The sequence below is a fragment of the Musca autumnalis genome, unplaced genomic scaffold, assembly GCF_047663935.1.
Source record: "Musca autumnalis isolate F117 unplaced genomic scaffold, ASM4766393v1 scaffold_1, whole genome shotgun sequence".
Taxonomy (NCBI): domain Eukaryota; kingdom Metazoa; phylum Arthropoda; class Insecta; order Diptera; family Muscidae; genus Musca; species Musca autumnalis.
The window spans coordinates 135521646-135546457 of NW_027411644.1; the positions used below are offsets into that span (position 1 = coordinate 135521646).

Sequence of the window (24812 nt, forward strand, 5' to 3'; positions counted from 1 at the left end):
AACTGTATGTTTGTTTATTTTGATGATGTCAGCATGGTGGGCACCGGAAGGATTATTAGAAGATGAAGAATAAGAAAACCTTCATTTTTGCTTTCTGACCAAAAATCTGCCTTTTTTACCTAAACCTTAGAAGCAGCCGGAGGTGAGCCCTGAAGGAAGTCAACAAACGATCATCATACAAACCATAAACAACGAAACCGAATGTATGGAAGAATTTCCCATCACAAATAAGAAGTCTTTGAATATCTGCTTATTAAACTTTATTAAAAAAAGGAAAGGAACTGTGAAAGTGCTGAAAATAAAGAAATCATATAATTGAATTGAAACATAAAGTGCTACATTGAACTACAAGCATTACATTTAAATACATGAACTTAGCTGAAAAAGAAACAAAGAGAAAAACTTTGAACATTACAGTAACACTAAAGATACAAAGAAGTTTGAACCTAAATTAAAAGCACTGCATCTCTGAAGTCCACCTTCGTTGTTCGGTTCACCTCCCCTGCTGCATCGTTGGAACTGCATCTTATACACACCTGCAAACCGCGGTGTCCAGGTATCCCGCTGACATAATACATGTACAAAGATACTTACCGTAGACTCCCTACATTGACGAACGCTAGATATCTGTGAATAAAAGTGAAAAAAATTTATAATAGCATTAATAGATTGTGGAAAAGGTAGGCATTTTGAAGTAACTTCCCTTATAGAAGCCGTTTTGTTGCTTATTAGTCCCTTTCGCCATAGCGTGAGCTCAAGCTAGTCCGATAGGAATCCAATACAAATCTCAGGTGGTAGTGCCCTGCTTGTTTGAAATGTCATCCTTCTTGGCTTAAAGGTTGCCCATTAAAAAAGAAAGTACACTTTTATTATAGATTTAAAACTTGACTTACCTAAATGATACTTACTTTTACTTAACCTGTACTGACTTTCACCGAACGGACACCCAAACTTATAGGCGGCACCTGCGGAATCCAGCAGCATCGTGATCCTGGAAAGAGAAGAAAAAAAAAATAACGAGATTATTAAAGATAAAAATGAAATTTAAATCAATCTATATGAATTCGCTAGATGTAAACGTAATGTAAAACCATTTTCTAAACACCCTGTGTGGTATTATTAAATAAATTTTAATTTTTTATAATGTTTAACGGAAATAATATAATGTTATCATTGGGGTAGAAGGAAGGGGATGAGGGGATAGGAGGGAGGGCAAGGATGAAGAGGTAGGTATGGGGCACTTATAGTGTTAAGAGTGCTACGGCTTCCAGTGGGAGGGAATATCTCGGCATTTCATCAGCCGAGGACGTATGTGATCCCTAATAATGATTAAGGTTGGGTTGCATTGCAGGTTTTTTGTTTATTTTATTATGATTCCTCTCTTTGGGCTTCGATTTTTTATTAGTTTTTGTAACAGCTCTGTATTAAGCCTGGCATGATTAATTATTTTTGTCCTTGTGCAATGGTGGTAAGTTGTCAAAAGACCCCCCCCCCCCCCCATCCGGCGCGTACTAGCCGCGTATACGCCAGCATGCCATCAGAGACAACAAACCACACAAAATAGATTCAGTTCTTAACAGTCCGACCCAGCACAGTACAAAATGGCGCCCAACGTGGGGCCCAAAAGGGGGAATGTTTTAAGTATTAAGGGCAGTATTAAGTAGATCGTAGGTCCCGTTAAAGTTCGTCTTAGAAGTATTCGGCGGTTGCCACGGTTCCGACTGATATTGTCGATGAGTAAGGATTCTGTAGTAGTACAATCCAGGCCCTAACAAGTGATTTGTAGTGTATCAAGGTTAAGAGCCCTGTGGTTGTATGTTATGGGATTTCCTGTAGTACTTAACAGCATATAGGTTCAGTTTCTAGCTATGAATTTATGGAGCATACCAAGGGGGTTTCCTGTCCCGATGGAATATTTCTAGTAATGGGTTCGAGTAGCAGGTAGCTCCGCATGGGAATGATTGAGTTAATTCATAGTTAAGTATCTCTTCTCTAGACAGTCTACGTTGGAGACTTAGTGGGTAGTAGTTTTCTATGCATACTAATCGCATCCAACGGTAGAGTGACTGAGATTACATCGCGCAATAGTGTGAAACAATAGTACAAGGGTAGCTGACAAAGTTAATATCTCGGGTCTGTTTTGTACCATGGATTTGGTTTAGACCTAACCAGTTGTTGGCGAACAGTCACGAGTTCGTTTGTTTTGGGAGTTGCTCCTAATTAATTTCAGAATCATAATGCACCATAACCAGAGTCACTAGGAGGAATTATTATGCAGAGTATTAGGAGGATTTGTTTGAATGCTAACTGATACTTATCTATACTCTTCATTTTTGTCCCCGAATTATCCCATCCCCAATCACCGATAACATTTGTAGAAGTTTAGTTGATTTTTAAAACTGGAGTTAAATTATATTACAATCGAGGAATTAAAGTGTAGTCATTTCTAAAGACTCAATAGGCTTGCAGTATATGTACGTATTTGTAAGCGCGATTTTTCTTCTATTTGGAGTTTTTAACAGTAGTTTAGGTATAGGCCGGTTGTACATCTGTCCATTCTTTCAGCACCAGGATGGAGACAAGACAGTCATCTAAGCAAAAGGCCAACATGGGGCACGACACCTTAGGAGGTGCCACATTTGAAGCAAATCCTTCCGCTATTGGAACCGAGTCTGCTGTGACCGGGGCAGCTGCCTTCCAGACAAACCCTGTAACAGCTACGACCACCATATCCTCCATAGCCCCAGCTATGGACAGCGATGTGTCGCTTAGCCCGAGTAATTTTGACAATACCATACGTTCACCCGACTTCGCCAGCCAGACGGCTCAGAATATCAGGCAAGAGACTCGCCGGGAGAGCGCTGAGCCATGGGGTGAGTCAGGTCCAGTCGATCAATTGCAGCAAATGATAGCATCAGTGAGTTTGGCGCAGGAGCAGTTGAAAAGAAGCATTGAGGAGGTACGGCAGTGGAGACAAGGGCAAAGTAATAGTGCGCCTAGAGTAGGCAGTGATGCAATAGCGTCAAGTTCTCATTACCCTCAGCAATGTATGTTCGGAACGGGAGGTCAGGAGCGTCCGCAGCCACCACCCCTAGTGCCATGTGCAGGATATCAACAGACCGCAGGAACCGCGGCCAACGCTAATGAGGTGGGGTCGCAGACAACACCAGCCCATTCAGGTGCAACAGACGCGCTACCACTGCCGGTCAGCAGCAATTACTCGAGAAGAGACCCCCAGCCGTACCCACCAACCACAGCTTATCCCGGATACTCGCACTCGACCATTTCTCTTCCAAGGTTTAACCTGAAGAAGTGGGGGGAGAAATTTGATGGTGGCGAAAAAACATTGGATGCGGAAGACTTCATGTTTAGGGTGGAGTCTATGCGCCAAGACCACGATTATCCTCACGAGGATCTTGTAAAAGACTTCCCACAGCTGTTGGAAGGAATGGCCCTGGACTGGTATTGGCAACAACGACGCATAGCCCCATTTCGGTCTTGGAGTGACTTAAGGAACGCCTTCTTGTGTCAGTTCCGGCGCTTCTACAATGAGTTTCAGATCCAGAAAAGAATTATGGATCGGAGGCAGCAACCTCAAGAGACGTTTGAGGATTTCTTCAACGCTGTGGTCAAACTGCGGAATCAACAGAGATACCCATACTCGGAGCGGGATCTAGTGGAGATCATGAAAGGAAACCTAAAGTCCTCCTTAGCCGCATTGATATTCCCCGTTAAGATCGAGGGGTTGCATCATTTCCGTCAGGAAGTGAGGAAGCGGAGGCAATGATCGCTAGCCAACGTCAAGCTTACCAACAGAGAGCATATCAATCCCCGAAGGTACACGAGATAGTATTGGGAGAAGAAGTGGTTAATGCAGACTTTGGATTGGATGCCATAACTACGATGCCTAAATACTCCTGTTGGAATTGCAAGAAGAGTGGTCACAGCTACTTTGAGTGTTCGATTCCGATAAGTAGAGTTTTTTGTTTCAAGTGTGGTCGAGAAGGTGTAGTTACTCCCAAATGCCCCCGATGCCAGGGAAACTTGTCCAGGAGCGCGTCCAGAGCTGCGGAGACACGCTCAACACAAACACCGCAGCAATAGAAACATCAAATCTTCATCCACAAGGCGACTCAGATCCACCCTTGTCAAAGTAATTCAAACCACAGATCGCCAGAAAGAGCATAGTCCGAGAGAAGTGAAGTTAAGGGAGATAGTACCCTTGCATATAAGGCAAAAGAAGTACGAAGAGGCAAGATTACGTATCATGGGCTACATCTCCCAAAAATTAGAAGAGCGAGGGAAAGGTTTAAGCGTAGGAAGCAATTGCGCCGAGAGATCGCTTCGGCCTGTTTGTACGAGGGAGATGCTACAAGGTTCTATACAAAGATCCGCATCAATGGAGCAGATATCGAGGGGCTTTTGGACAGTGGCGCCACAGTTACTTGTCTTGGTAGGGATTGCAATTGCGCCGAGAGATCGCTTCGGCCTGTTTGTACGAGGGAGATGATACAAGGTTCTATACAAAGATCCGCATCAATGGAGCAGATATCGAGGGGCTTTTGGACAGTGGCGCCACAGTTACTTGTCTTGGTAGGGATTGCGTTGAGTTTGTAGAAAAAATAGGGCTTAAATCGCAACCTTTTTTCTCTTTTATAAAGACAGGCGATGGCAGCCCTCATAGAATCGTTGGGAAGGTTTGTGTGGACATCACCTTTAATAGAAAGACTCATCCCATAGTTTTTTATTTGGTTCATACCTTGAACCGGTCTCTCTTTTTAGGGGTAGACTTTATGAAGGCGTTCGGTATGTTTGGATCACTTGAGAGCCTCTCCACAAAACAATATCAACCTATGCGAAGAAGCGGAGGAGAAGACCAATGATGACAATACCGTTCATATCTTATCAGATCCACAACGGCAACGTTTGGAGATGATAATTTCCAAGTTCCCTTGCTTCACTAAGAAAGGCTTGGGACGAAAAAAGTCTGAGGTCCATACCATAGATACCGCCGACGCAGTTCCTGTGAAGAGCAAACACTACCCCGTGTCACCGGCTGTGCAGAAGTTGATGTTTGCAGAGCTGGATAGGATGCTGGCTATGGGAGTCATTGAGCCCAGTGACAGTCCTTGGAGTCATCCGGTTACTCTCGTCCGTAGGGGCGAGAAAAATCGGTTATGCCTGGACGCACGAAAGCTCAATGCTCTCACAGTTAAAGACGCCTATCCACTCCCACACATCGAAGGACTGCTCAGTAGATTGGGGGATACCTACTTCATCTCCAGTGTGGATCTTAAAGATGCATTCTGGCAGATACCCTTAGATCCATCCAGTAGAGAAAAGACCGCCTTCACGGTCCCGGGGAGACCGCTTTACCATTTTACGATAATGCCCTTTGGGTTGTGTAACGCAGCTCAAAGTCTTTGCCGTTTAATGGATAAGGTGGTCCCCTCAGCAATTCGTGATCGGGTTTTTGTCTACCTGGATGATCTATTGATTGTATCTCCAGATTTTGATACCCATATGGAACTGTTGGAGCGCGTATCTATGTTGTTAGATGAACATGGTTTGACAATAAATGTAGCCAAATCGAAATTTTGCTTTAAAGAGCTTCGATACCTGGGATATATTGTTGGTGGAGGGGAGCCGATCCGAGCAAGGTGGAAACAATCACTCGGTTTTGTTACCCAAAGACTGCAAAACAGGTTCGCAGCTTTACTGGAGCCACAGGATGGTATCGTAGGTTCATCCTAACTATGCTACCATCGCTGCTCCAATCTTCGAAACCCTGAAGAAAGGGAAAGCTTTTCATTTCTCTGATGAAGCCAAGGTAGCTTTTGACAAACTAAAGGAGGCTTTAGTCACAAGCCCCATTCTGACGCACCCCAATTTCAATAAACATTTTTACGTTCAGTGTGATGCCTCCGACCTCGGCATCGGAGCAGTTCTGTTCCAAAAGGATGACGAGGACGGAGAACATCCCATCGCCTATTTTTCACAAAAGTTAACTTCGGCACAGAAGAATTATTCGGTGACCGAACGAGAGTGTCTGGCAGTGGTAATGGCCATCAAGAAATTCCGCCTCTATATTGAATTAATGCCGTTTACAATTATCACGGATCACAGCAGTCTGAAGTGGCTTATGTCACACAAAGACTTAAGTGGCCGCTTAGCTCGCTGGAGTCTACACCTCCAATCATTCTCCTTTGATATCGAACACAGGCAGGGAAGCAAGAATATAGTGCCCGACACCTTATCCAGGTATGACATGGAAGCGATAGCTACGGATCTGAAGGCATTGATAGATTTGCAGTCGACCACTTTTCAGTCGAAAGACTATAATGACCTTATCGAAACGATTTCGAAAAACACGGATAATTTGCCAGACATCAAAGTGATCGATGGCTTCGTGTATAAGCGGACGAAATGCTATACATGAAGATCTGGTCTGGAAACTTTGGGTTCCGCAGGAATTGACAAGTGACCTAATAGAGAAATCCCATTGTCCACCCCACACCGCACATGGGGGATTCCACAAGACGTTGAAACGAGTGAGGGAATATTTCTACTGGCCCAATATGACGGTCCAAATAAGGTCATTTGTTCAACGATGTGAAGTCTGCAAGACTACAAAACCTGCCAATACGGCATTAAAGCCACCAATGGGAAAGGAACCGGAGGTTAATAGACCATTTCAACGAATATACGTTGATTTTCTAGGACAATTCCTAGGCAATTCCTATATCTTTATAGTATTGGACCATCTAAGCAAATTTGTTTTATTGAAACCCTTGGCGAAGGCCAGTTCCAGGAGTGTCATTAAGTTTCTAATCTCAGAAGTTTTCCATAAGTTTGGAACGCCCGAAGTCCTAGTGTCAGATAATGGCCAACAATTCCTGAGCAAGGAATTTCAGGACCTGTTAAAAAATTTTTGGGTGACCCACTTCCGGACTGCGATTCACTCTCCGCAGGCCAACGCCTCCGAGAGAGTGAACCAGTCCATACTGTCAGCCATTCGTGCCTATATTGGCGAAAGCCATCAGGACTGGGATAAGTTCCTTTCGGAAATCGAGTGCTCCCTTCGCTCCTCTGTCCATTCTTCCATTGGGGTCACACCCTATTTCGCTTTATTTGGGACAAATATGATCAATCATGGGAGCGTGTATGGATTAGCCCGTAAATTACAAGCAGTCAGCGATCCTGAGCTCGAAATTGTCCCAAAGTCAGTTCAGTTGGAGTTGGTAAGGGAAGAGATTCGTGACAATCTGCAAAAGGCTCATTCGATGAACGAGAAGAAGTATAATATTCGAGTCAGGAAGGTACACTTCATCCCAGGACAAGAGGTTTATCGCCGGACCTTCCAGCAAAGCGATTTCAAGAATCAATTCAACGCCAAACTTGGGCACAAGTTTCAGAAATGTCGCATAGTCCGACCCGTTGGTAATTGTCTATATGAGGTGGAAGATCTGAAAGGTAAACCCATAGGCGTTTACCACATGAAGGACTTAAACAGTAGAGTGTCTACAACACGTCCACTCTTCACACCTACATAATAGCTTTTGCTATACACGTTACGCAAACTTCGTATTAGAAATACAATAGCTAGCTTTTTGTTAAGATATAAGGGTTAGATTACTAAGTTTTTCCTGGGATTTACGTGATTCGTTTGATGTGAGTAATTACTAAAGCTGTTTTCCACAAGTCATTTAGGAGGAGACACTATTAATGAACAATCTTTTGCATGAGAGTAATTTTAACCTTCTATTTATTTCCAAAAGAAAATAGTTTCCTCCTTTCTTGTCAATGACCGCATCTACACATTCATATTTCCCTTCACCATATTTGCAAAACTAGCCTTAAATTGGTTAGGCTCCTGGACGCGGTTTGGGATCGGCGATGTACAGAACGCTATATAATCTAAGTTGTTAAGAGTACACCGAATCAAGAAGTAATATGTTCTAAATATCAAAGATATATATATATATATATATATATATATATATATATATATATATATATATATATATATCGGTATGAAATGATAATCTGCAACAACACCTTAGGCGATGACTGTATTCCGAAGTGTTTTTTTCTTTTGAAATCATCTATTCATAGTCCCATATAATAGTTCCTTTTGAGGAAATGCTCTTCAATTAACAATTCCATTATTTCCATGTACAATTTTATATAACTAAATATTTATCAGACACTCCAATTAGATGTCTTCCCTGATACGAAGTAAATGCTTCTGACGACCATTAAGTAAAATCACCTAGAAGTACGTCTCATCGTGTCGTGGTAACACTCAAGAATCAATGCTATGGAAAAATAACACCTATCATAACAGTAACACATAGTAATAACATTCAAACAACTTCAAAAAAAGTGTTTGCCCAAAAACAAGAAGAAATCGTGATGAGACATTAGCAAGCAAACTCAATCAATGATTCCATTTCGATCCCAAATATCTGACCAGGGTCTGGATTCTCTTTCTATGAAAATTTAAAATTAAAAATATTTTCTTTATAATATTTTCATTTGACATTTATTTCATTTATACTTTTTTTTCATTTCATATTTTTATAGAAACAGAATCGAGCCTCAGGAGAACATAGTTTACATAGCAAGAATTTATTTTACTTGCAGTATATACCTCTTGAGAATTCATAAGTGTAAGGGTCAGGACAAATCTTGTCTACCGACCAGTGTAGGAGGCAGAATAAAATACATAGTTTCCACAAGATAGCCCACATTATTATTGTTACCAAATTCATCGTTATGGTATTCTAAATTCGAAAATCTTTTAAGTGTCGCCAAAATATATGCTGGCAAACAGTTATAAACTCTATGCACAAAAAAGGGTGTAGAACATCCACAACACGCCCGTTCGTGTATATCTTTGTCTATGATGAGAATTGAAAGTAGGGAACGACTTGTCTGTGGCAATGATGTGCGATTATCTATCATGGTGATAGTAAACAGCGGTGACCAGTACAATGGAACACACTTTTCTTCTTTGAGTCATATATGGACTTTCCCTTAAAAGAAACCACGCAAATGTTACTTGCAAGCGGAAACCACTTATCGGACGCATTCGTTATTCCTTTTGGCTTTGTTAATTTAAGAGTTCCATGTTTGAACACTACCCTACATCGAATTAGCTTGCGATTTCCAATGGTGGTTGGTCGCTATATATCAGATAAAATTTAATATAAATCGTTTATCCATCCTTCACCTTTACCGGAGTACGTGAGATATAATTTACCTAAGTATAGTTTATACATCTAATTTAAAGAGAATAATAACAAAGAGTCCTACAGACCCATTTCCAAAAGACTTCACGTCCAGATCTTTATTGTTGTGAGTTAATTGATCCACTATATCAGCAACATGTCTGTATATTTAAAATTTTTTTTATAGATAATACTTAATACTTTCTCAGGATTCGTTTACTCTATACGCAACAATTCCTTCAAATGGACGTTCTAACAGCAGGTAAAAAGGATAAGAATAGTACTCACCTGCGGAAAAAATAGTCATTGCCCATGAAGGAGCTTGGTATGCATTCGAGGCGGATATGTCCTCCAGTATCACCGGCAATGGTGCCAGAGTATGAAGTCATCGATTCTCTCTGAAAGTAAATTATAAGATATTGCATATAATTACCCAGCATGTAAAATCGTCAGTACATAGTCAAATAACTCATACAATAGATTAAAGTTATATACGGCTACCAATTTATTATATTACATGGCCCAGATAATACTTGGATAAATCCCTACAGTATCCCAAAAAAAAAAAAAAAAACTTGTACTGCCTTAGATATTCGAAAGCCACTACATCTTATCAACAACAAGAGAGATTCATTCATGATGCTTGTTTTCACCATTCGTTCTACTTCAAAGATATCATCTGATCTAGAAGCAGATGCCTGATTTGTTACAGGAATTGAAAAAGTTCGATCAAGTCCATATTCAGACTTTTAAGTTATTGTTGCCCACCGTTTCATAAATAAATTTGAAGAGAACATCTAGTCATGATCTAGAAGGATAAACCCCACCCTTGTAAAACAATAACAATGGAACATGTATTCCCGAGAAACAAATGCTATATATTTGATCTGCAGACATATCACCGAACAATATAAAACACTTTTCACAGAAAGGTACACCCACAGATTGCCCTGACTCAACTCACCACTGTTCTCATATTCCTGCTGGCTAGGTCAATGTGATTCCTGATGTATTAGTTTTAGACCAGAAGCGTACGAGGAAAATAGGCCAGTAGTGCGATTCTCTAACCCATTTTTTGAGTTACCGACAAGAGTCGGTTAAATTCAAATGCTTATAATTTCGGTAATTAACGATATTATTCGGTAAGTTAGCAACGAATAAAAAGTAGTCGTAAAGTTCTACCGATAGCAACAGTGTTGTCAACTTTTATTTTAACTTTTCATCCATAATTTTGCGTTTTAATGTTACCGATTTTTGTCGGTAACTCAAAAAATGAGTTAGAGAATCGCACTACAGGTATCATGTTCCATTTAATCCGACAGGAAAGAGGGGGTTCGAATGATGTTCACTTCGAGGTATGAACAGAAATGTATGCCCTCCTTTGCCCTTCTGTAAACTCTGAAAAAAGGGGAGAAGCAATGTTAACGATTAGACAATTAGAATGTCTTCAAAATACTCACATACCTTTATGTTGAATGATTCGATTTTGTGATTTCTCGTTCGCTTTGCAGACTTAAGATAATATAAACACCTATAGAACAAAGTCAAAAAAAAGTTTAATGACTTTTCCTTCAATTACGTTTACTGAATCAGTTTCTTACTAACCCGTCTGTCAGTTTCCGCCACATCCATATTATTTTCTCGTTCGATTCTATTTTTCCAAGCACTTGTTTACATCTGTTGTTTCGTCGCCTTATTTCTTTATCACCTAAAAAGAAACAAAGATTATTAGTTAGTGACGTAGTAATATCAGTTTTTGTTTACTCTTTGTCCTCTCTTCTTTTCTTTTTTCGTTAACTCCTTGGTTTCAACCGAGGGACAGCAAAGAGCTCATTACCTTGTTTGTGCCCCTCTCATGATTAGAACTCACGAGAACTAAAAGGGGAAACCAAAATGCCCTTGATATTCCTTCATTGAAGAACCGTTGGATTTTAGGTAAACTATTTGCATTGAATGGTCTTAATAAGCATAGTATGCACGATTGTACAGCCATTTAACACTCATACATACACTACATACGCAGCATGTTCATATTGCCAGTATACTTTCTACGCCTAATTTTTTCCATTCATGTTTTATGCTGTTTTTTTTTTTCATTTTTTCGGCAATGATTTTGCTGTATATTCAAATTCATGCATCTGCATTCTAAATTAATAATTATTCTATTCCGATAAGTTAATTATTCCATTATACAAAGGTAACTTGCAGAAGTACGTGGAATTCTTTTCGTAATGGTACCTTTTTTTAATTCGCCAGAAAGTTTGGTCCCTATCCCCGCCGGGGATAACAATCTTGAAGCGATGCGGGGGCTAGACGTCACAATCTTCTCATTTAACTTCTTGTAGTGTTGAACTGGGAGGCTGTGATTGACCAAAGGTTATCCACTCTCTGTCACGCTCCAACTCAGTGCACTGGAATTCAAAGTGTATCTCCGGATTGAGTGACACATATTTGGTAGTGATCTCCTACCAAAGTAATTGTGAGATCCCCTAACACCGGGGTGTTAAGCGACCTCGTGCCCATCGGTGTTCTCAAGGTTTGCAGTTAGGGTACCAACTGTATTCGAACGGAGCCTCGCGTGATACCTGGGCACCTCAGCGAGTAACCAGCGCCCTAGTCATGGTAATGGAGGGCTATGCCATGACCTCTCCTCAAATCCCCCAGTAAAACGTTCCCCTATGAATGAATCCGAAATAAATAAAACCAAAACAACCCAAACCAATCTCCCCTCGTTATCGACCCCAGCTATGACCACGGACAATGCCGCACTACCAAATGCGACTCTAGGACCTCAAGAATCCCTGGGTGGGGACGTGACCCCGACGACCTTGACGATGGACAGAGTAAGTCAAGACATTCTGAACCAAAGCAGGGAATTGCTTGATCTCATAGAGCAGAGAGAGACCTGCAGATTGAGCCAGGAGAGCCCCCCCCCCTTGGAACTGGGAAGACGACTCCCTCATGTCGGATGAAGAGATGGACGTTACTGTGATTCCATCTCGGACATCCCAGGAAGCGCCTTCCTCGGCCCAAGGAGAGACCTCGAACCTTACCACAGCAGGTCCAACTCCTCTACGGGATGTTACAACGTTCGGTACCGATAAGCCTTTTCTTCCGAGGCAGGACGCCATGGAGGAAGAAGCCGTGATGGAGGAAGCGACCCCCTCTAACACGACCTCTACCAACAAGAGCGAGAAGGCCAAGGAGAAAAAGGATCGGCACGAATACAAAAGAGCCGCTAAGTACTGCAACAAATTTGTTGGTAAGGAAGCCACTGACATAAGTCAGGACGAATTTCGTTTAATCGGAGTGAGGCTTCGAGTTATGAGGAGACTTGAGCGTAGGTACCCTCATATGGAGAAGATCCACGTTCCGGTTAACCAAATTCCAACTCCTGGAACGGCTGACCCCTCCAGCCTAACGGCTGCCAAGGGTGCAGTCGCTCCGGGTAACCTACCCAAACCGGGAGTATCAGGCTGTTCGGACTCCTTGCAGACACCGATGGTGTCAGCGGCGGAGACGGGCAGAAGGATGCCCTCGACCCTGGAAACAGCAAGACGGCTGCTGTCCTCAAAGGCACCAACCGTCTTGCCGTCGGAACAGAAAAAGGGTCAGTCAGGGACAACGCAGATGCTCAAGGCGACTCCGAATGCATCTGCCTCGTCGGTGACTGCCCCCTCTTCTGTCGGGGTAAATAGAAGCAGCGACCTCTTGCGAACCTCGACGATGCAGAGGCCTGGTAAACAGGCAACTGAGGCGTCGAAGGATCCCAAGAAGCCCTGCTCCTTAAGTGATGGAGGAGTGAGGATCGCCGGTGGCGCAACTGGTAGAATGGCTGGTGTGACGGACGGCCCTTCAACCTCTAGGCAGGCCAGTGGTAGACCAAAGACCTCTCCGCAGCAGTCATGCGTAAAGCGGGTCAGGTCTTCGGAGGACCCACAGCCAACAGCCAAGAGGTTGCTGGACCGACATCAAACCAACCATCCTCCCACTCTTGCTAAGGTGACCGCCCAGCAGACGGCAACTGGGGTTGAACAGGAGAAGTCCTGCAAAGGAATCTCCAGTCCGGCTCCCCAGCAGTCATCTGCTGGCGGGACATCAAAACCAGCGAGGACCCGGAGGAAGCTGGCCTCAAAAGACGTTCAAATAGCAATCATTGATAGGTCTGATCCGGAAGGTTGGATCAGTGATGATCATTGGTTGCTGGTTGAACGTCTACTGAGGAAGGCCATAACCTCTGACGAGGCGGACGCAAGTATGACGGGCTTTGGCAAGGCAACTTATATCAGAGGTGTCAAGGTCATCGGCTGTCAGGATGAGAAATCGAAAGATTATCTCATACGAACGGTTGATGGCTCGGGCGCACTCTGGGAAGGTTGCAAGCTAGCCGCGGTGCCTACTAGTGAGATACCTCGCAGAGCGTCAGCCACAGCCTGGGTGCCACCTCCGGATCAGGAGGTTGCGGAGGTGCTGAAGATGATCCAGAGGCAGAACAGAGGTCTCTCTACTGCCAGCTGGAGGTTTATCAACTCCACTAAAGAAGGAGCTGGTGCGGTGATGAAGTTCACCATGGATAATGAAAGTGCGGACTACATTAGGGATTGTGAGGGAGAGCTGTACTTCGGCTCTGGTTGGCTTCGGTTCCGAGTCTCGAAGCCACAGTAGAGAAGCTCAGCAGCAAGAGCTCCGCGTTGTGCAGATCAATCTGCACCACTGCAGGGCTGCGGCTGCTGAACTTCTCCTCTCCCTCACAAAAACCGAAGTAGACATCGCTTTGGTCCAGGAGCCCTATCTTCATAAGAATAGGGTTTCTGGACTAAACGATGGGCGCTACTCTATATTCTCTGCATCAAATGGAGAGAAGGTAAGAAGCTGTATTGTAGCCAAGAAAAGTTTAAACCTTATTCAACTCTATAATTACAGTGATGGTGACACGACTGTAGTGAGGTTAGAAGTAGGCTCTGGAAGAGCCTTGGTGCTGGCCTCAGTCTACATGCCGTACGAGGAACCCAACCCACCCGGTATACTGTTGCGGAAGCTAGTGGAGGAGACGATGAGTAATGCAAACTTGATAGTGGGCTGTGATGCAAATGCTCATCACTTCCACTGGGGTAGCAGCGATACAAACTCAAGGGGTGAGTCCGTATTCGATTTTATTTTAACTAATAATCTTCGAGTATGTAATAGGGGAAATACCGCCACTTTCCATAATAGGGTAAGGGAGGAGGTGATAGATCTAACCCTTACAAATATGGAAGATACTTCTATAACTGACTGGAGAGTATCGGAGGAGTGCTCCTTTTCGGACCACAGAGCGATACTCTTTCATGTCTCTTATAGAAGTAAGCGGCAACCGCCTCATAGAAATCCGAGAAGAACAAACTGGGACTTTTTCCATTCCCTTACAACTTCCAGGCTGTGTGAAGTTCCAGAACCTCGCACAGTAGGGGAAATTGACAATCAGGTGGAAAATCTCACAAAGATTCTGATGGATTGCTATGAGATGTCCTGCCCACTAACGTATCCTGGTAGGAAAGCTCAGCCCGTCTGGTGGAACAAAGATTTACACGATCTGAGGAAAACCAGTAGAAAGGCATATAACAAAGCTAGTAGGACCAAACTCAGTACTGATTGGGATCTCTATAGAGCATCTTTCAATAAGTACAAAAGCGAGGTTAGGAAAGCAAAGAGAGACTCTTGGGTTAGTTTTAGTGAGTCCATAGAGGGAGTTAATGCAGCAGCAAGATTTCGCAAGGTGATCTCAAAGGACCCGAAAACCATTGGAAGCATTAAGCGAAACGAGGGCACCTTGACTAACTCAGCTCTTGAGACTCTAAACCTGTTGGCAAGTACACACTTTCCTGGCTGTCAAGATGCCAGCACGTGTCGACCTAGTGAAGATGCGAGCAGAAGCTTCAACACAGCAGAGTGTGATCTTGTTGATGGTGCAATAAGTAATCCCAGAATCTCTTGGGCGATCAGTACTTTTCAACCCTATAAATCCCCTGGACCTGACGGTATCATCCCTGCGATGCTTCATAACGCGCCTCGAGTGTTGATATCCATATTAAGGAAGATTTTTAGGGCTTGCATTCTGCTGTCGCACATACCGGCGATATGGAAAGAGGTGACGGTGATCTACATCCCCAAAGCTGGGAAACCTAGTCATACCTTACCAAAGGACTATAGGCCGATAAGTCTTTCCTCCTTTCTACTTAAAACTTTGGAAAGGCTACTAGATTTGGAAATTAGATCTTATATAAATAATGACCTTGTAAGCAATTCACAACATGCCTACGTAAAAGGGAAATCGACAGACACAGCGTTACACGAGGTCGTGGGTTATATAGAGAAGAACATGGATGACTCGAGCTTCACTTTAGCTGCTTTCTTGGACATAGAAGGTGCGTTTAACAACGTGAAACTTGAGTCTATCCACTCTGCTCTAGAATCACTAGGTGTCCCCTCAATTCTAATCAATTGGATAGATAGAATGCTCGAGAGTAGAATTATCAATTCAAATTTAGGAGAGAGTTCAATTAAGAAGTCGGTCACCAGGGGCACACCACAGGGAGGAGTCCTATCACCCCTGTTGTGGCTTCTGGTACTGAACGGGATACTTTTAGAATTTGACAGGTTAAAAACCAAAGTAGTCGCCTACGCTGATGATGTAGTTATTCTAATCAGCGGGAAATTTCTATCAACGCTGTCCGACCTTATGCAAGGTGCCTTAGTAAAGCTCTCACGCTGGGCCCACCAAAATGGACTTGGTGTGAATCCGGCGAAGACAGAGTTGGTACTATTCACCAGAAAGAGGAATACTGCTGAGTTTGTTCCACCAACTCTGGATGGGGTGCAACTAAACCTCTCCACTGAAGCTAAGTACCTTGGAGTGGTATTGGACCATAGGCTTCTATGGAAAAGGAACACCGAGGAGAGAGCTAAAAGAGGTTTAATTGCACTATATTCCTGTAAGAACACCATAGGAAGGAGCTGGGGCTTAAAACCACACATACATAATAGCTTTTGCTATACACGTTACGCAAACTTCGTATTAGAAATACAATAGCTAGCTTTTTGTTAAGATATAAGGGTTAGATTACTAAGTTTTTCCTGGGATTTACGTGATTCGTTTGATGTGAGTAATTACTAAAGCTGTTTTCCACAAGTCATTTAGGAGGAGACACTATTAATGAACAATCTTTTGCATGAGAGTAATTTTAACCTTCTATTTATTTCCAAAAGAAAATAGTTTCCTCCTTTCTTGTCAATGACCGCATCTACACATTCATATTTCCCTTCACCATATTTGCAAAACTAGCCTTAAATTGGTTAGGCTCCTGGACGCGGTTTGGGATCGGCGATGTACAGAACGCTATATAATCTAAGTTGTTAAGAGTACACCGAATCAAGAAGTAATATGTTCTAAATATCAAAGATATATATATATATATATATATATATATATATATATATATATCGGTATGAAATGATAATCTGCAACAACACCTTAGGCGATGACTGTATTCCGAAGTGTTTTTTTCTTTTGAAATCATCTATTCATAGTCCCATATAATAGTTCCTTTTGAGGAAATGCTCTTCAATTAACAATTCCATTATTTCCATGTACAATTTTATATAACTAAATATTTATCAGACACTCCAATTAGATGTCTTCCCTGATACGAAGTAAATGCTTCTGACGACCATTAAGTAAAATCACCTAGAAGTACGTCTCATCGTGTCGTGGTAACACTCAAGAATCAATGCTATGGAAAAATAACACCTATCATAACAGTAACACATAGTAATAACATTCAAACAACTTCAAAAAAAGTGTTTGCCCAAAAACAAGAAGAAATCGTGATGAGACATTAGCAAGCAAACTCAATCAATGATTCCATTTCGATCCCAAATATCTGACCAGGGTCTGGATTCTCTTTCTATGAAAATTTAAAATTAAAAATATTTTCTTTATAATATTTTCATTTGACATTTATTTCATTTATACTTTTTTTTCATTTCATATTTTTATAGAAACAGAATCGAGCCTCAGGAGAACATAGTTTACATAGCAAGAATTTATTTTACTTGCAGTATATACCTCTTGAGAATTCATAAGTGTAAAGGTCAGGACAAATCTTGTCTACCGACCAGTGTAGGAGGCAGAATAAAATACATAGTTTCCACAAGATAGCCCACATTATTATTGTTACCAAATTCATCGTTATGGTATTCTAAATTCGAAAATCTTTTAAGTGTCGCCAAAATATATGCTGGCAAACAGTTATAAACTCTATGCACAAAAAAGGGTGTAGAACATCCACAACACGCCCGTTCGTGTATATCTTTGTCTATGATGAGAATTGAAAGTAGGGAACGACTTGTCTGTGGCAATGATGTGCGATTATCTATCATGGTGATAGTAAACAGCGGTGACCAGTACAATGGAACACACTTTTCTTCTTTGAGTCATATATGGACTTTCCCTTAAAAGAAACCACGCAAATGTTACTTGCAAGCGGAAACCACTTATCGGACGCATTCGTTATTCCTTTTGGCTTTGTTAATTTAAGAGTTCCATGTTTGAACACTACCCTACATCGAATTAGCTTGCGATTTCCAATGGTGGTTGGTCGCTATATATCAGATAAAATTTAATATAAATCGTTTATCCATCCTTCACCTTTACCGGAGTACGTGAGATATAATTTACCTAAGTATAGTTTATACATCTAATTTAAAGAGAATAATAACAAAGAGTCCTACAGACCCATTTCCAAAAGACTTCACGTCCAGATCTTTATTGTTGTGAGTTAATTGATCCACTATATCAGCAACATGTCTGTATATTTAAAATTTTTTTTATAGATAATACTTAATACTTTCTCAGGATTCGTTTACTCTATACGCAACAATTCCTTCAAATGGACGTTCTAACAGCAGGTAAAAAGGATAAGAATAGTACTCACCTGCGGAAAAATAGTCATTGCCCATGAAGGAGCTTGGTATGCATTCGAGGCGGATATGTCCTCCAGTATCACCGGCAATGGTGCCAGAGTATGAAGTCATCGATTCTCTCTGAAAGTAAATTATAAGATATTGCATATAATTACCCAGCATGTAAAATCGTCAGTACATAGTCAAATAACTCATACAATAGATTAAAGTTATATACGGCTACCAATTTATTATATTACATGGCCCAGATAATACTTGGATAAATCCCTACAGTATCCCCAAAAAAAAAAAAAAAACTTGTACTGCCTTAGATATTCGAAAGCCACTACATCTTATCAACAACAAGAGAGATTCATTCATGATGCTTGTTTTCACCATTCGTTCTACTTCAAAGATATCATCTGATCTAGAAGCAGATGCCTGATTTGTTACAGGAATTGAAAAAGTTCGATCAAGTCCATATTCAGACTTTTAAGTTATTGTTGCTCACCGTTTCATAAATAAATTTGAAGAGAACATCTAGTCATGATCTAGAAGGATAAACCCCACCCTTGTAAAACAATAACAATGGAACATGTATTCCCGAGAAACAAATGCTATATATTTGATCTGCAGACATATCACCGAACAATATAAAACACTTTTCACAGAAAGGTACACCCACAGATTGCCCTGACTCAACTCACCACTGTTCTCATATTCCTGCTGGCTAGGTCAATGTGATTCCTGATGTATTAGTTTTAGACCAGAAGCGTACGAGGAAAATAGGCCAGTAGTGCGATTCTCTAACCCATTTTTTGAGTTACCGACAAGAGTCGGTTAAATTCAAATGCTTATAATTTCGGTAATTAACGATATTATTCGGTAAGTTAGCAACGAATAAAAAGTAGTCGTAAAGTTCTACCGATAGCAACAGTGTTGTCAACTTTTATTTTAACTTTTCATCCATAATTTTGCGTTTTAATGTTACCGATTTTTGTCGGTAACTCAAAAAATGAGTTAGAGAATCGCACTACAGGTATCATGTTCCATTTAATCCGACAGGAAAGAGGGGGTTCGAATGATGTTCACTTCGAGGTATGAACAGAAATGTATGCCCTCCTTTGCCCTTCTGTAAACTCTGAAAAAAGGGGAGAAGCAATGTTAACGATTAGACAATTAGAATGTCTTCAAAATACTCACATACCTTTATGTTGAATGATTCGATTTTGTGATTTCTCGTTCGCTTTGCAGACTTAAGATAATATAAACACCTATAGAACAAAGTCAAAAAAAAGTTTAATGACTTTTCCTTCAATTACGTTTACTGAATCAGTTTCTTACTAACCCGTCTGTCAGTTTCCGCCACATCCATATTATTTTCTCGTTCGATTCTATTTTTCCAAGCACTTGTTTACATCTGTTGTTTCGTCGCCTTATTTCTTTATCACCTAAAAAGAAACAAAGATTATTAGTTAGTGACGTAGTAATATCAGTTTTTGTTTACTCTTTGTCCTCTCTTCTTTTCTTTTTTCGTTAACTCCTTGGTTTCAACCGAGGGACAGCAAAGAGCTCATTACCTTGTTTGTGCCCCTCTCATGATTAGAACTCACGAGAACTAAAAGGGGAAACCAAAATGCCCTTGATATTCCTTCATTGAAGAACCGTTGGATTTTAGGTAAACTATTTGCATTGAATGGTCTTAATAAGCATAGTATGCACGATTGTACAGCCATTTAACACTCATACATACACTACATACGCAGCATGTTCATATTGCCAGTATACTTTCTACGCCTAATTTTTTCCATTCATGTTTTATGCTGTTTTTTTTTTTCATTTTTTCGGCAATGATTTTGCTGTATATTCAAATTCATGCATCTGCATTCTAAATTAATAATTATTCTATTCCGATAAGTTAATTATTCCATTATACAAAGGTAACTTGCAGAAGTACGTGGAATTCTTTTCGTAATGGTACCTTTTTTTAATTCGCCAGAAAGTTTGGTCCCTATCCCCGCCGGGGATAACAATCTTGAAGCGATGCGGGGGCTAGACGTCACAATCTTCTCATTTAACTTCTTGTAGTGTTGAACTGGGAGGCTGTGATTGACCAAAGGTTATCCACTCTCTGTCACGCTCCAACTCAGTGCACTGGAATTCAAAGTGTATCTCCGGATTGAGTGACACATATTTGGTAGTGATCTCCTACCAAAGTAATTGTGAGATCCCCTAACACCGGGGTGTTAAGCGACCTCGTGCCCATCGGTGTTCTCAAGGTTTGCAGTTAGGGTACCAACTGTATTCGAACGGAGCCTCGCGTGATACCTGGGCACCTCAGCGAGTAACCAGCGCCCTAGTCATGGTAATGGAGGGCTATGCCATGACCTCTCCTCAAATCCCCCAGTAAAACGTTCCCCTATGAATGAATCCGAAATAAATAAAACCAAAACAACCCAAACCAATCTCCCCTCGTTATCGACCCCAGCTATGACCACGGACAATGCCGCACTACCAAATGCGACTCTAGGACCTCAAGAATCCCTGGGTGGGGACGTGACCCCGACGACCTTGACGATGGACAGAGTAAGTCAAGACATTCTGAACCAAAGCAGGGAATTGCTTGATCTCATAGAGCAGAGAGAGACCTGCAGATTGAGCCAGGAGAGCCCCCCCCCCTTGGAACTGGGAAGACGACTCCCTCATGTCGGATGAAGAGATGGACGTTACTGTGATTCCATCTCGGACATCCCAGGAAGCGCCTTCCTCGGCCCAAGGAGAGACCTCGAACCTTACCACAGCAGGTCCAACTCCTCTACGGGATGTTACAACGTTCGGTACCGATAAGCCTTTTCTTCCGAGGCAGGACGCCATGGAGGAAGAAGCCGTGATGGAGGAAGCGACCCCCTCTAACACGACCTCTACCAACAAGAGCGAGAAGGCCAAGGAGAAAAAGGATCGGCACGAATACAAAAGAGCCGCTAAGTACTGCAACAAATTTGTTGGTAAGGAAGCCACTGACATAAGTCAGGACGAATTTCGTTTAATCGGAGTGAGGCTTCGAGTTATGAGGAGACTTGAGCGTAGGTACCCTCATATGGAGAAGATCCACGTTCCGGTTAACCAAATTCCAACTCCTGGAACGGCTGACCCCTCCAGCCTAACGGCTGCCAAGGGTGCAGTCGCTCCGGGTAACCTACCCAAACCGGGAGTATCAGGCTGTTCGGACTCCTTGCAGACACCGATGGTGTCAGCGGCGGAGACGGGCAGAAGGATGCCCTCGACCCTGGAAACAGCAAGACGGCTGCTGTCCTCAAAGGCACCAACCGTCTTGCCGTCGGAACAGAAAAAGGGTCAGTCAGGGACAACGCAGATGCTCAAGGCGACTCCGAATGCATCTGCCTCGTCGGTGACTGCCCCCTCTTCTGTCGGGGTAAATAGAAGCAGCGACCTCTTGCGAACCTCGACGATGCAGAGGCCTGGTAAACAGGCAACTGAGGCGTCGAAGGATCCCAAGAAGCCCTGCTCCTTAAGTGATGGAGGAGTGAGGATCGCCGGTGGCGCAACTGGTAGAATGGCTGGTGTGACGGACGGCCCTTCAACCTCTAGGCAGGCCAGTGGTAGACCAAAGACCTCTCCGCAGCAGTCATGCGTAAAGCGGGTCAGGTCTTCGGAGGACCCACAGCCAACAGCCAAGAGGTTGCTGGACCGACATCAAACCAACCATCCTCCCACTCTTGCTAAGGTGACCGCCCAGCAGACGGCAACTGGGGTTGAACAGGAGAAGTCCTGCAAAGGAATCTCCAGTCCGGCTCCCCAGCAGTCATCTGCTGGCGGGACATCAAAACCAGCGAGGACCCGGAGGAAGCTGGCCTCAAAAGACGTTCAAATAGCAATCATTGATAGGTCTGATCCGGAAGGTTGGATCAGTGATGATCATTGGTTGCTGGTTGAACGTCTACTGAGGAAGGCCATAACCTCTGACGAGGCGGACGCAAGTATGACGGGCTTTGGCAAGGCAACTTATATCAGAGGTGTCAAGGTCATCGGCTGTCAGGATGAGAAATCGAAAGATTATCTCATACGAACGGTTGATGGCTCGGGCGCACTCTGGGAAGGTTGCAAGCTAGCCGCGGTGCCTACTAGTGAGATACCTCGCAGAGCGTCAGCCACAGCCTGGGTGCCACCTCCGGATCAGGAGGTTGCGGAGGTGCTGAAGATGATCCAGAGGCAGAACAGAGGTCTCTCTACTGCCAGCTGGAGGTTTATCAACTCCACTAAAGAAGGAGCTGGTGCGGTGATGAAGTTCACCATGGATAATGAAAGTGCGGACTACATTAGGGATTGTGAGGGAGAGCTGTACTTCGGCTCTGGTTGGCTTCGGTTCCGAGTCTCGAAGCCACAGTAGAGAAGCTCAGCAGCAAGAGCTCCGCGTTGTGCAGATCAATCTGCACCACTGCAGGGCTGCGGCTGCTGAACTTCTCCTCTCCCTCACAAAAACCGAAGTAGACATCGCTTTGGTCCAGGAGCCCTATCTTCATAAGAATAGGGTTTCTGGACTAAACGATGGGCGCTACTCTATATTCTCTGCATCAAATGGAGAGAAGGTAAGAAGCTGTATTGTAGCCAAGAAAAGTTTAAACCTTATTCAACTCTATAATTACAGTGATGGTGACACGACTGTAGTGAGGTTAGAAGTAGGCTCTGGAAGAGCCTTGGTGCTGGCCTCAGTCTACATGCCGTACGAGGAACCCAACCCACCCGGTATACTGTTGCGGAAGCTAGTGGAGGAGACGATGAGTAATGCAAACTTGATAGTGGGCTGTGATGCAAATGCTCATCACTTCCACTGGGGTAGCAGCGATACAAACTCAAGGGGTGAGTCCGTATTCGATTTTATTTTAACTAATAATCTTCGAGTATGTAATAGGGGAAATACCGCCACTTTCCATAATAGGGTAAGGGAGGAGGTGATAGATCTAACCCTTACAAATATGGAAGATACTTCTATAACTGACTGGAGAGTATCGGAGGAGTGCTCCTTTTCGGACCACAGAGCGATACTCTTTCATGTCTCTTATAGAAGTAAGCGGCAACCGCCTCATAGAAATCCGAGAAGAACAAACTGGGACTTTTTCCATTCCCTTACAACTTCCAGGCTGTGTGAAGTTCCAGAACCTCGCACAGTAGGGGAAATTGACAATCAGGTGGAAAATCTCACAAAGATTCTGATGGATTGCTATGAGATGTCCTGCCCACTAACGTATCCTGGTAGGAAAGCTCAGCCCGTCTGGTGGAACAAAGATTTACACGATCTGAGGAAAACCAGTAGAAAGGCATATAACAAAGCTAGTAGGACCAAACTCAGTACTGATTGGGATCTCTATAGAGCATCTTTCAATAAGTACAAAAGCGAGGTTAGGAAAGCAAAGAGAGACTCTTGGGTTAGTTTTAGTGAGTCCATAGAGGGAGTTAATGCAGCAGCAAGATTTCGCAAGGTGATCTCAAAGGACCCGAAAACCATTGGAAGCATTAAGCGAAACGAGGGCACCTTGACTAACTCAGCTCTTGAGACTCTAAACCTGTTGGCAAGTACACACTTTCCTGGCTGTCAAGATGCCAGCACGTGTCGACCTAGTGAAGATGCGAGCAGAAGCTTCAACACAGCAGAGTGTGATCTTGTTGATGGTGCAATAAGTAATCCCAGAATCTCTTGGGCGATCAGTACTTTTCAACCCTATAAATCCCCTGGACCTGACGGTATCATCCCTGCGATGCTTCATAACGCGCCTCGAGTGTTGATATCCATATTAAGGAAGATTTTTAGGGCTTGCATTCTGCTGTCGCACATACCGGCGATATGGAAAGAGGTGACGGTGATCTACATCCCCAAAGCTGGGAAACCTAGTCATACCTTACCAAAGGACTATAGGCCGATAAGTCTTTCCTCCTTTCTACTTAAAACTTTGGAAAGGCTACTAGATTTGGAAATTAGATCTTATATAAATAATGACCTTGTAAGCAATTCACAACATGCCTACGTAAAAGGGAAATCGACAGACACAGCGTTACACGAGGTCGTGGGTTATATAGAGAAGAACATGGATGACTCGAGCTTCACTTTAGCTGCTTTCTTGGACATAGAAGGTGCGTTTAACAACGTGAAACTTGAGTCTATCCACTCTGCTCTAGAATCACTAGGTGTCCCCTCAATTCTAATCAATTGGATAGATAGAATGCTCGAGAGTAGAATTATCAATTCAAATTTAGGAGAGAGTTCAATTAAGAAGTCGGTCACCAGGGGCACACCACAGGGAGGAGTCCTATCACCCCTGTTGTGGCTTCTGGTACTGAACGGGATACTTTTAGAATTTGACAGGTTAAAAACCAAAGTAGTCGCCTACGCTGATGATGTAGTTATTCTAATCAGCGGGAAATTTCTATCAACGCTGTCCGACCTTATGCAAGGTGCCTTAGTAAAGCTCTCACGCTGGGCCCACCAAAATGGACTTGGTGTGAATCCGGCGAAGACAGAGTTGGTACTATTCACCAGAAAGAGGAATACTGCTGAGTTTGTTCCACCAACTCTGGATGGGGTGCAACTAAACCTCTCCACTGAAGCTAAGTACCTTGGAGTGG

General features: G+C 42.8%; 2 protein-coding genes across 2 annotated transcripts; both read left to right on the top strand.

Moving 5' to 3' along the window:
• The first annotated feature begins 12194 nt into the window (after positions 1-12194).
• Positions 12195-15045, top strand: LOC141405046 (uncharacterized). Its single transcript, XM_073989058.1, has 2 exons — positions 12195-14097; positions 14157-15045. The coding sequence occupies exon 1, from the start codon at positions 12195-12197 to the stop codon at positions 13896-13898; it is 1704 nt and encodes a 567-aa protein (XP_073845159.1). The 3' UTR covers positions 13899-14097; positions 14157-15045.
• On the top strand, positions 14057-23728 carry LOC141405123 (uncharacterized). The gene is made up of 5 exons (XM_073989172.1): positions 14057-14097; positions 14157-14368; positions 20662-20759; positions 20929-22780; positions 22840-23728. Exons 1-4 carry the CDS (start codon positions 14057-14059, stop codon positions 22579-22581), a joined length of 2004 nt encoding a protein of 667 aa, XP_073845273.1. The 3' UTR covers positions 22582-22780; positions 22840-23728.
• Positions 23729-24812: the final 1084 nt, after the last annotated feature.